General features: G+C 36.7%; 1 protein-coding gene across 1 annotated transcript; it reads left to right on the top strand.

The window, feature by feature from the left end:
* The first annotated feature begins 1,778 nt into the window (after window positions 1-1,778).
* On the top strand, window positions 1,779-11,437 carry LOC141440233 (uncharacterized). Its single transcript, XM_074104692.1, has 4 exons — window positions 1,779-1,797; window positions 6,701-6,817; window positions 9,917-10,016; window positions 11,227-11,437. The coding sequence occupies exons 1-4, from the start codon at window positions 1,779-1,781 to the stop codon at window positions 11,435-11,437; spliced, it is 447 nt and encodes a 148-aa protein (XP_073960793.1).
* Window positions 11,438-11,922: the final 485 nt, after the last annotated feature.

The following is an 11,922-nucleotide window of genomic DNA, read 5'->3' as shown; positions in this document are numbered from 1 at the left end:
TTGCTCTCCTTTCTGTGTATTTGTATTTCTTTGTATTTTATTTTTATGTGCAATAAAGAGTTTACATATTATTATAACAAAAATCTGCGATCTAAACCTGCTATCTCACGAATGGGCAAAGTTCGCGGGTCAATCCCCCCCAAGTACTTTTACGACACTTTGAATTTTCTATTTCTCAACTTGACTAACTTTAGCACTTGGACGGCCGATAACTGCGGTGCTTATACTAAAAAAACCGGCCAAGAGCGTGTCGGACACGCCTGTAATAGGCCGTAGCCATAAAGAAAAAAGTACGTAATATTTTTCTAAGGATTTCGTGTTATGTACGGAATATTCCAAGTTTAGGTACCTCTAAATTAGTAGTTTAAGAGTAAATAGTAGCCATTTACCTACTCTTAAACTGCTAAAAATTCTCAAGAAAACTTAATCGTTTTAGTTTTTCTTGTTATTTTGATATAGGTACCTACTTACTACAACCCTGAATTTTTTCACCCACCGGTTTAGATTTTAGAGGGGTGGGGTTTTTTTTTTTGTTTTATTGTACCATTTTGTCGGCATAGTTTACATATATATTCGTGCAAAATTACAGCTTTCTAGCATTGATAGTCCCTAAGCAAAGCCGCGGACGGACAGTCAGACAGACAGACATGACGAAACTATAAAGGTTCTGTATTTGCCATTTTGGCTGCGGAACCCTAAAAGCTCAGTTTTACGAAAGAAAAAAAAATTTGGTAAGGTAGCGCGAAGTTTTTGAATTATTTTAAGTTATACGATAATCCATTATCCATAGACTTTATTTTTACATCATCATCATCATCATCATCATCGTCTGTAGGACATCCACTGTTTGACATAAGCCTCTCCCATATCTGTATTTATTATTATTATTATTATCTAGCCTGGATTGATGTCCCACTGCTGGGCAAAGGCCTCCCCCCATGTCCTCTATTTCTCCCGATCCAAAGTAGCCTGAGGCCAGTCGTCGAGAAATATGTCCAGGTCGTCCCGCCACTGCCGTCTGGGCCTACCCCGCCGTCGTCATCCGTCTTGTGGCATCCATTCAGTGGCATCTGTACTTACTTTTGAATTTTTTATATAAAAAATGGGACCGACTTCAAAAACCTTGAAAATATTTTTTTACTAGTTTGAAGTCGGTGCCTCAGCACGAGCCAGCAGGAGTGGAACTATAGTCGTCTACCTCACCGACATACTATATTGGGCTTCAATCACTCCTGCTGGCTCGTGCTGAGGCACCGACTTCAAACTAGTAGAAAATTATTTTCAAGGTTTCTGAAGCCGGTTCCATTTTTTGTTAAAAAAATTTTTTCATGGTTTTTAGTGATTTGCAGCCAAAGTAATAATAATAATAATAATATCTTATTGTTCAAAAGTGCATCTCACAACGATTCAATTAAGCTAAAACACGCCATAGTTATATTTTATTATAACAGTGTTCCCGTACCTACGGTCTTCTTTATCAGGGTTCAGTTCACCAAATGATACTTTCTGTTTGTAAATACTTGACTTGGTGTTAAAAATGCCAAAATCGCTGCAGGTGTGCTTTAAAAATTCGAGGGTTGCCGTCGATTTCTCTAAGATCCCGTCATCAGATCCTGACTTGGTATCAATGGGACCACTTCGAAAGCATGTCCTTTAGAACAAAAAAATATTTGGAAATTCGGCCCACAATTGGCGGAGTTATCGCGTGACAAGAACACAAAAAAAACAACATACAGACGAATTGAGAACCTCCTCCTTTTTTGAAATCGGTTGAAAATATGCCGTCGTCAGAGACAGGCAAGTCATGGTAGTTTATTGGTTTTAGTTATGGCCTCTACGAGGATCGAGGGATCAAATCTAGGCTGGCACATCTGAGTTTTTCGAAATTTATTTACGAAATTACATTATGCAATTTACCAAGAGCAAAGCAAAGGAAGCAAAGAAACCTGCACAAACCTGTGAAGCAATTATCTATTATATCGTGCAACTAACCCACGACCCTAATCTCCTGCTTGAGAAGCCACAAGTCAACTTAGACTACAAGGTTTTAATTAAATAACTGAAAACCAGAAAGTAGTTTGCTCAGAATCGAGAGTAGAATCGATTACACTATGTTTTAAATCAGGTTGTGTTTGTGTTTTGTGTGACGGTAATCGAGAGGGAGTGCATGAGGATGTGCGAGAGCCTTACTCAACAGTCGAGTTCTATTTGTGCATAGCACTATGGCACATTTGCTTTTTTTAGTCATACTTAATAATTTTTTCGTATACTTATTTAGTACCTACTGCTGTGATCTTATAATAATACTTCTTATTATTATTGTTATTAGGTGACTGGTAATTTAATTTTGAATTGTCTTTTTCTTTTTGTATTCTATTTTAATTTATTTTTGTTTGAAATTTGTTTGGTATTTTAAATGTGGAAAAATTGTAATGACTTGGGTTTTCACCTGTAATGTTACACTTTTTTTTTATGATTATTATTGAATAAATTAAATTATTTAAAATCCTCTTTTTATTGCGCCCAGTCTAAAAGTTACGACTGCAACGTGCGCCAGTTAAATATTTCAGCGAGGTTGCATACTATTTCGATAACCTAATACTGGCCGTTTTGCTGTCAATGTGTGATTTTCTTCTAAATACGTCAAAGCGCAACTGACAAGTACAAATTATAAGTGTAGAGTTAGAAATAAAGTAGAATTACTGACTAAGCAAAACATATTCTCTTTTAAAATAATGATGGTATTTAAAAATAAATGCAATCAACTGACTTAAAATTAAATAATATTTTTGGGGCGTCTGAGATTTTCAGTTATTTAATTAATACCTCGTATGTAAAGGAAGAGTATCTTTATAATATTTTAAAACATTATTTTATCTTATTTATGGATTTATCACAAACAAAGTCACGATAACAGCCAGTTAATTGAACAAAAAAAACACGCCATTCATTAGGAACTTTTGAATTTCCAAAACTCGCAGTAGTCAATACTCAACAATTTTAATAGCCACTACAAACAGCCCATCGTCATTATAGAGCAACTTTCTATTTGCTGTAACTATCAAAAGGACAGGTTGGATTTTTTTACCATTTCTACAAACACAAGATCCAATTATACATAGTTTTCTCCCGCGGTTTTACTCCCGTAAGAATTGACATTGGCTAGGTGTCTATCCCGTGGTAAGTTTGAAATAAAAACCGCCAAGTGCGAGCCGGACTCATGCACGAAGGGTTAGGGCGGAACAGCGCGCGATAACCGAATTCCACGAGGAGCAAGCCGTGGACAAAATCTAGTTGTTTATAATATGTTTATTGGACTTAACCCTTAAATTGGCAAGAGTAAAAAAATACAAAACAAGTGATACAGTATCATACCTTGATTTAATACCGTCTTAGGGTCTACAGAAAAATGAAAAAAAAATCTAGCATTATTGGTTTTTCAGAAAATCTATGTACATCACCATGCACGTTGCCAATTCTATAAGAACAAAGTAACATTATTTTGTGTACACGCTGGTTACCGCTGCCAATGAGGCAGTAAATTTTTATATAAAAAAAAACTAAATTATTTTTAAAAAAACATGATTTTTTACTTGGTTTTGGTATATTTTGGTATTGGTATTTTAACTAAATGTAAACAAACACCGTCAATTGGTGTCTTAAATATTGAAATTTCCCATTAAACTATCTAAACATACTATCTGTATTGAAATACACTAGTCTAGTTAGTATTACAATGATAGACAAGTAAAATGTTTAAATCCTTGAAAGTAACAAATCTAGCAACTGAAGTTTGTTTACATTTACTTAAATACTCGTACTTATCCAAATCAAATATATTGTGGAACTGTCGAAAGCAATTTCGTGTTTCCAACAGCGAAAAAAAGGGGCATATATGAGTTGCTCTGAAGATGAGCTCTGGTTGAGTTCGAAACTTGCAAGTGTAGATGGCGTGGCTATGGATTGCATAGAGTTTAATGTGGGCAAAGCATCATATTAACTGTGGATGGCCAGGGCAGAACTTTTTCTCTAATGGGTGAAAGAAGCATCGTGCATGCTTTCAGAATTCAATCGGTTTTAGATATACATACATATATATTTATCAACCTCATGCTCATCCAATAAGCAGAATAGCAAATTCAAACGTTCCAAAGAAGAGTTTAGAGAAGGTGCATCAGAGCTATCATCAGAATCGAATTGTGGCGGTGCGTGCGGTTTAATTTCCTCGTCCGGATTAGAGCACAATCATAACATGCATTTTCTACGGGAATTAAAGCTAAATCTTATGCGGTCGACTTTATGTTAAGCACTGCAGACAAAGAAAGAAAAGCATACTGTTTAAAAAGATTTAAAATAAACAAGGGGACGTAAAATCGTTAATTTGAAATCAAAAAAATGTACACGGAATTTGGTAATGTACACCGTGGTTACCGAAGTTAATTCACCTTGTGTTGGCAACGTACATGGTGGTTACCGTAGTTGAATGTAAGTACTTCTTCACAAACTTGGCGACGGTAACCGTGGTGTACGTTCTAATTTAACAGTGATTATCGTTGTTATGATGCTGAATGTACACAAAAGAACCAATTGTTCGTATACTTTAGCCTTTTCTCATAAAACACAAAACATAATAAGCATAACTTGCATAGAAAAAAGTTGAAATTTTTTAATAAAAATTTCCCTAGGTACTAGAATGCGACGCCGCGTTGAACTTATTTTTGACACTGACGTTAATTTTGAAATTATTGCCAAGTCACATATTTTTCAACCATTCATCATAAAATTATTTAGTAGTTTTTAGTCATTAAAGTTTCAAAAAATATATATATTGATGATAGGATTTTTTATTTACTAACGTACACGGTGATGCACAGTGCCAATTTAAGGGTTAAGAGAGCTATGTTCAGAAGTGTGGCGAATTTATGCCAGAGATGTTCAAATAAAACCTTAAAGTCAAAGTCAAAGTCGAACTCAAAGTTTCATTTACTCGAATCATGGTACAAACGCCGCTATAAAAGAAAAAAAACAGTGTGGATCAACACAATACCGTATTTGATTTTTTTATATGTTTTATAAATTAAAAATTCACAATGCCTGTTATCGAGTAGAGAAACAATTTTTATGCTGCCTTTACAAATAACAAAGTATTTATTGTATTATATAATGAAACATGACTACTGATTTATAATGATGACTTCATGTGATGTAAATGTTTTAATTTGTATTACGAATGCTTTATGTATGTATGTAAATATTTAGCTACACCTTATAGGTAAAATTGTATTGTTAGGTGCAATTTAATGCTAATAAATAATAAATAAAAGTTATAAGGTTTAAAATTAAAGATTAGACAGAGTAAGACATACTGGCATGTGACGTCACACGCCAGTACCGCCATACTTGCTGCATAGAGAAAAGCGTTTGAGAAAGAGACAGGTACGAGTACAAATAGATTTTTCAAAAAACCGCTACAAATCCTATTTTCAACCGATTTAAGTTTTCACTTCGCTGAACACTGTCTATATCTATATTTTCATAATAGTATTAAGATATGGCAAGTTCAGGAGTTGTCAAATACCGTATTGACCGTACATACATAATACATTGGCAAAAATCAAATCATGCTTTAAATAATAATCATAATTATTCACATTTCATCATTTAAACATAATGTCAGAATAGAGTAGACAGAAAAAAATACAAAAATAATCAATTAATATTAAATATGAAAAAATGTTTTAAGCCATGTCAGAAATTTTTGCATTTTTCTTTGAGACAGGAATCATAGTTTGTCTACGAATATAAAATAGGTCAGTACTCTTATATCTATCTTACTTAATAAGTGGCAAATATAATTTTCAGCCGTGGTGGCCTAGTGGTGTGACCTATATCCTCAAACAAAGAATCGTGGTTACACCCCGGCTTGCACCTCTGAATTTTTCGAAATTCAACCTGCATAAACCTGGAAAGCAATTCAATGGAGTGTGTGAACTTCCCAATCCGCACTAGGCCCGCGTGGGTACTACGGGCCCAGCCCTCTGATGTTAAGAGGAGGCCCAGAAATACTCGTACATAGGCTGAGATGATGATGATGATAATTTTACAAACGATTCAGCGGCCATAAAAACTTCTAAAATTAGATAGAGAATTGATTACTCACTGGAATGTTAGGAAAACCGTGTCCGTCTTTAATGTCTACCGCAAACAGAACCCATTGTGTGGAGCTGTAAAAACTACTGTGTAACAAAAATATGAGGTCTGACCTCATGCGTTACCTAATTTTGTGAGTCATTGAGCGGAAAGGTTTACCTTTGGCACGGCAATCGAAATCAGTTTATTACAAGTTACAAGCTTTTATTTAACTTGCAATGTACAGTAGTACTATTATTTATTCTGTGGTGTACAGTCCCCGTTAGATATTTTGGAGCGGCATAGGTGGTCAAAAACATATAGGCACATGCACTGTAGGTACTATTTATTATGGTCTTAGAGTTCATGTATCGATATTTTTGACCACCTTGGCCTCTTCGAAATATCTTATGGCGACTGTATGTGAACACATGTATGGTTTACTAATATGTTGCATAAATACGAATCTCATCATTTTGTTTCTCATAACAACCTTTAGCCGTTTTTGCGTGCGTATTTTTTTTGGAGTCGGGTCAACTTTTTTAATCTGATTCAATTTGTTCTTCTTCAGGTCACAAAGAGCCGTGCGGAGAAGAGAAGCACGATCTGAAGCCAGGGCTCGAGCGGCACCATGCCCTCGGCGCCCGCCTGCACCTCGCCAACCACATCAGACCTGATCACTTACAAGGTGCGGCTTACACTGACGGCTTAGAAAGGAATGGACTCGAAAAATGTGGCCCAGAGAAAGTAGGGGCAGACGTTTTTAGAGTTGCGTTTATATGAATCGCATTAATCGTAAATAGTAAAAAAAAAAAAAAAAATGTTTATTGCCAAAAAACTTAAAATAAATAAATAAAAGAACAAATACCGTAGTTTGCTAAAGGTTTGGCAATGGGTACCAGTCTCAGCTTGTGCTGGGCTCGTTAGCTCAGCGCTGATTTTCAGAAAGGCCCTGTGGTGGTTGATCGCAGCCCCTGCTTGAACATACTACGAGTACAGTACCTACATAATATAGCAACTAAAAGAAAAGAAAAATTGTCACAGAGGAGGAGAGATTGTAGTAGGGGGCCACAAGAATTTGTGGTAGGGAGTTTGTACCGCGAATCACATCTAACCTGATTACTTGCAAGGTACGATTTACACTGACGTTTTAGTAAGGAATGGGCTGGAAACCTGAAAACATATTGTACAAAGATTGCGGTCTCTATTCGAGAACTTTTCAGGCCCAACGGCTATCTGCTCTTCGTGTTATTTAATTTATAGTAGCTGAAAATTTAAGTAACGTTACTGCATAATGTCGTCAACATACATGCGGACCACCGCACATCCGTTGCAATATCATACTTAATCTTCTATAAAATCACTTAAAGAAAGAAGAAAGAAAGAAAATACATTTATTAATGCACTACGCACTTACGCAATGGCCCGTGAATCTTACTTCGGAATCAGTTCGATTAGGACAACTAGAATTAATAATTTATTTGTATATTATGTATACTAGCTTTTGCCCGCAATTTCGCCCGCGTGGAATTCGGTTATTGCGTGCTTTTCCCTCGGAAACTGTGCATTTTTTCGGGATTAAAAGAAGCCTATGTCACTCTCTAGCCCATAAGCTATCCCTATGGCAAAAATCACGTTGATCCGTCGCGCCGTTTCGACGTGAAAGACGGACACACATACAAACACACATTTTTTCGTTTATATTTTTGACTTTTTGTTGACTGCATTGTCACCCAAACTACATTTGCATACCAAATTTCAAGTCAATGCTATTAACCGTTGAAAAGTTCCGTCCTGCGGAGACGATCCTGGACTACCAGGATGTCACTACTAGATTATTGTATTGTCACGCAATTTACATAAGTATACCAAATTTCAATTCAATCCAACTACTGGAAGTTGGTCGAATTTAACTTGCAAAATTTGATTACAGACAGACAGACAGACAACTAAATAAAAGCTTGTAAAAATAAGCTATTAAGAAACATTACATGTGATGTGGGTCAATTTTTTGATTATGTAGCTCCTCAATTTATTTCCCTAACTTCGTCATCAGAATTCGGAAAATGAAATATGTTTGTGTGTATGTACGAGTAAGTATGTAAAATCTTAAAGCTGCTTTTCCACCACACCAAATCCACCAAAGATGTGTGAGTGGATTTGTAGCGAGAAATGTGTTTTTCATGAACCAATAGAATCGCTTCATCAACCTATCCTCGCACAGCACATCTCTGGTAGGAACGGAGCTTTATTGGACTTAAAAAATATCGGTACACAGAAAAAGTAAAAACTGAAGAGATCTCTTCCAGCTAATCTACTGGTGATTAAGAGAAGACCATTTATTGTCCTGCCCGGAAAAGTAGCACTACAATAAGTATGATAATACGAGTATACCGACAGTAGCGCCACCTACCCGGTCTAATTGTGTTTTCAAACCATCCAGGAACCTATTGACATACGCACACAAAATTTCATCCGAATCGGTCCATCTGTTTAGGAGGAATCAGGTGACAAACACACGTACAGAGTAACTATACAAGGTGTTAAATTAAATAGGTAACTTTAGAAACCCCAAAAATATTTTTTCATTATTTCAAAAATTATTCGTTTGTTTTGCTAAGTCAGTAATTCTACTTGATTTCTAAGTCTACATTTGTCAGTTGCGCTTCGACGTTTATAGAAGAAAATAGAACTGACAACAAACGGCCAGTATTAAATTATCTAAATAGTATGTCATCATCATCCCAGCCTATATACGTCCCACTGCTGGGCACAGGCCTCCTCTCAGAACAAGAGGGCTTGGGCTATAGTTCCCACGCTGGCCCAGTGCGGATTGGGAACTTCACACGCACCATTGAATTGCTTCGCAGGTTTGTGCAGGTTTCCTCACGATGTTTTCCTTCACCGCAAAGCTCGTGGTAAATTTCAAATATAATTCCGCACATGAATTTCGAAAAACTCAGAGGTGCGAGCCGGGATTTGAACCCACGACCCTCTGTTTGAGAGGCGATAGGTCAAACCACTAGGCCACCACGGCTTCAATAGTATGTAACCCCGCTAAAAGTTTAATTGGCGCATGTTGCATTCGTAATCTTTAGACTAGGCTAGGCACAGTAAAAAAGGGATTTTAAAACACAAACCCAACCTGATCTAAAACATAGTGTAATCGATTCTACTCTTAATTCTGAGCAAACTAATTTCTGGTTTTCAGTTATTTAATTAACACCTTGTATATGTTATATGTTAAGAGATAGAGAGAAGTGGAGAGTCATTCATCGCCTACACCAACAAGAGTGTAACTCTTAAATAAGAAAAAAAAAAGTTAAACACCAATGCGCTGTAAAATTCAAATTATACAAAACAAAAAGACATAAAATACATAAAAAAACTGAATAGTATACGAATATATGTTAACTGAATATATATGGTAACTGAATCCATCCATCCTTCCCAGCTTATATACGTCCCACTGCAGGGCACAGGCCTCCTTTCAGAATGGGAACAGTGCGGATTGGGAACTTCACACACACCGTTGAATTGCTTCGCAGGTTTGTTGTGCAGGTTTCCTCGCGATGTTTTCCTTCACCGTAAAGCTCGTGGTAAATTTCAAATGTAATTCCGCACATGAATTTTGAAAAACTCAGAGGTGTGAGCCGGGGTTTGAACTCGCGATCCTCTGCTTGAGAGGCCATAGGTCAAACCAGTCGGCCACCACGGCATGGTAACTGAATAGTATACGAGTATATGTTAAGATGCGGCGGGATTGTGACCCTCTGGTGTGTTCCAGGTGGCATCCACCAGCAGCACATGTCGACGGTGCCGGTCAGCATGCCCTCCTCCGCCTCCGACAGTGACAAGCCCGCCAAGCAGAAGAGGCATCGGACCAGGTAACGCCGTCTCATCAACGCACTTGTGACTCTTCTCTAGTGTTGCAGGTGTCCATGGGCGACGGTAATCGCTTACCATCAGGTGATCCGTTCGCTCGTTTACCCCCTATTCCATAAAAATGTCATCATCATCCTTAATGTCAGCCAAAAGACGTCCACTGCTGGACATAGAGGTCGGAAAACTGGACTGGACTGTTGGAAGATAAACATGATATGAGCGATTTGATTTTGCATGTCTGTCATCTCTTTCTAGAAAAAATATGTTTAGTATTAACATTCTATGGCCGTCGTCGCATAATGACGTCAAAGTCTATGACGGACCTCTTTAACTAATTGATAATTTAAAACGTCTATATCTTCGTGTTTTTTAATATATTTAAAAACATTTTTACAACTCGGTTTATTAAACAATGAAGATTATATTTGATTAAATAAAAAAATTGCTTGCATATTTGAATTACTCGGCATTACACCAGCCTGCTGGAGGGGCAACGAATTATGAGGTTGTACGTGGTTTAGGGACAACAATTTCATAGAATTGCATTTCACATAAAAAAATCTCATATTATAAAATAAATATAAATTCAGGTTAATTAGTGAGAGAACCCGACATAGCTTTCCTCGGAAGGTATGCGTAAACTTTTATTTATGAATTTTTTAGGACTTGGAAGCATACTATACTTCCACTGAACAATATAGTTAGTGTTTAGTTTAGTAACTAAGGGACCCCATACATCCCTGTATTATTATTTTAATTTTTTGTAATTGCTTCTTTAATTTTATACTGTAGTTTTAAGTATTTTATTTGTAATTATTGTATTTTGAAAAAAAAAGACTTTCTGCCAAGTTTCTTGCGGCGCATTCTTCTTGGCAATGATGGTCTTTCCGAAAGCGCTGGTAGTTTAAAAAATGACGTGTAAAAGTGCCCATTGCGGTCTATTTACTGAATAAATGATTTGAATTTAAACTTTTAAAGCAAGTACAAATAAAGAACGTAGTAGGGAAAAAAACCAACCTCAGTTATGTGTGCATAGGAGAAATGTGTGTCTAGACTCCTGTTCAACGGTGGTGCAGGGGTTATAGCACGCAGCACGGAATGCTGAGGACCCGGGTTCGATTCCCAGCGTTGGTCTCTTTTTCTGGTTCTTCTGTGTATCGTTGTCTCAGTTTGTATTTTCGATAAGTAAATACAGTTTTTTTTCTCCGGCAGGTTCACCCCGGCTCAACTGAACGAATTGGAGCGATGTTTCTCCAAGACCCACTACCCTGACATCTTCATGCGCGAGGAGATCGCGATGAGGATCGGCCTAACCGAAAGCCGAGTGCAGGTCAGTTTTACCATCTTCATATCCAGTAGACTTTACATTTCTAAGACGTATCAACCAAGGAGCGTCATACTTCTCTGTCAAAACTACATGTAAAGATGATGAAAGGGTTCCATAACCATATAGTATTTTTTATTTGGTGTACAGTCACCTGCATTAATATCTGCCACAGCGGAGCGTGCAAAAATATCTAACACGTCCTACCGGCATTATGAATAGAGTCGTATCAGACATGTACAAACTGGATATTACATCATTTGCACATACATACATATTATGGTGTTACATACACTTAGGCTTCGTGTATACCTCTTCCACACAACAGTTATTGATATATATTTTATTTATTTCAGACCCCATAATATAGGATAGGGATCCTTATTGTCCATAGCATTATTAGTAACAAAATAATCTTATTCTTCGTATTTATAATACAAAATTGTATTTAAAACTATTATTCTTATAATGTAGTATCCTTTATATCTACTTATGTTTGCTTGTGTTAAGTGTGCAGGCTCGCGAATTTAGATACGCTACCACAAAATGGATCACAGTTTATATGTAGTTAACCTATGAGGGAT

This window comes from Choristoneura fumiferana, chromosome 22, assembly GCF_025370935.1.
Source record: "Choristoneura fumiferana chromosome 22, NRCan_CFum_1, whole genome shotgun sequence".
Lineage (NCBI taxonomy): Eukaryota > Metazoa > Arthropoda > Insecta > Lepidoptera > Tortricidae > Choristoneura > Choristoneura fumiferana.
The sequence above is the reverse complement of the archived record's forward strand: the minus strand, read 5'-3'. Positions and strand labels throughout refer to the sequence as shown.

Coding starts and splice junctions, on each gene's coding strand:
- LOC141440233 (XM_074104692.1), top strand. Junction 6,818..9,916: donor CAGACCTGATCACTTACAAG/GTGCGGCTTACA, acceptor GGTGTGTTCCAG/GTGGCATCCACCAGCAGCAC. Junction 10,017..11,226: donor CAGAAGAGGCATCGGACCAG/GTAACGCCGTCT, acceptor TTTCTCCGGCAG/GTTCACCCCGGCTCAACTGA.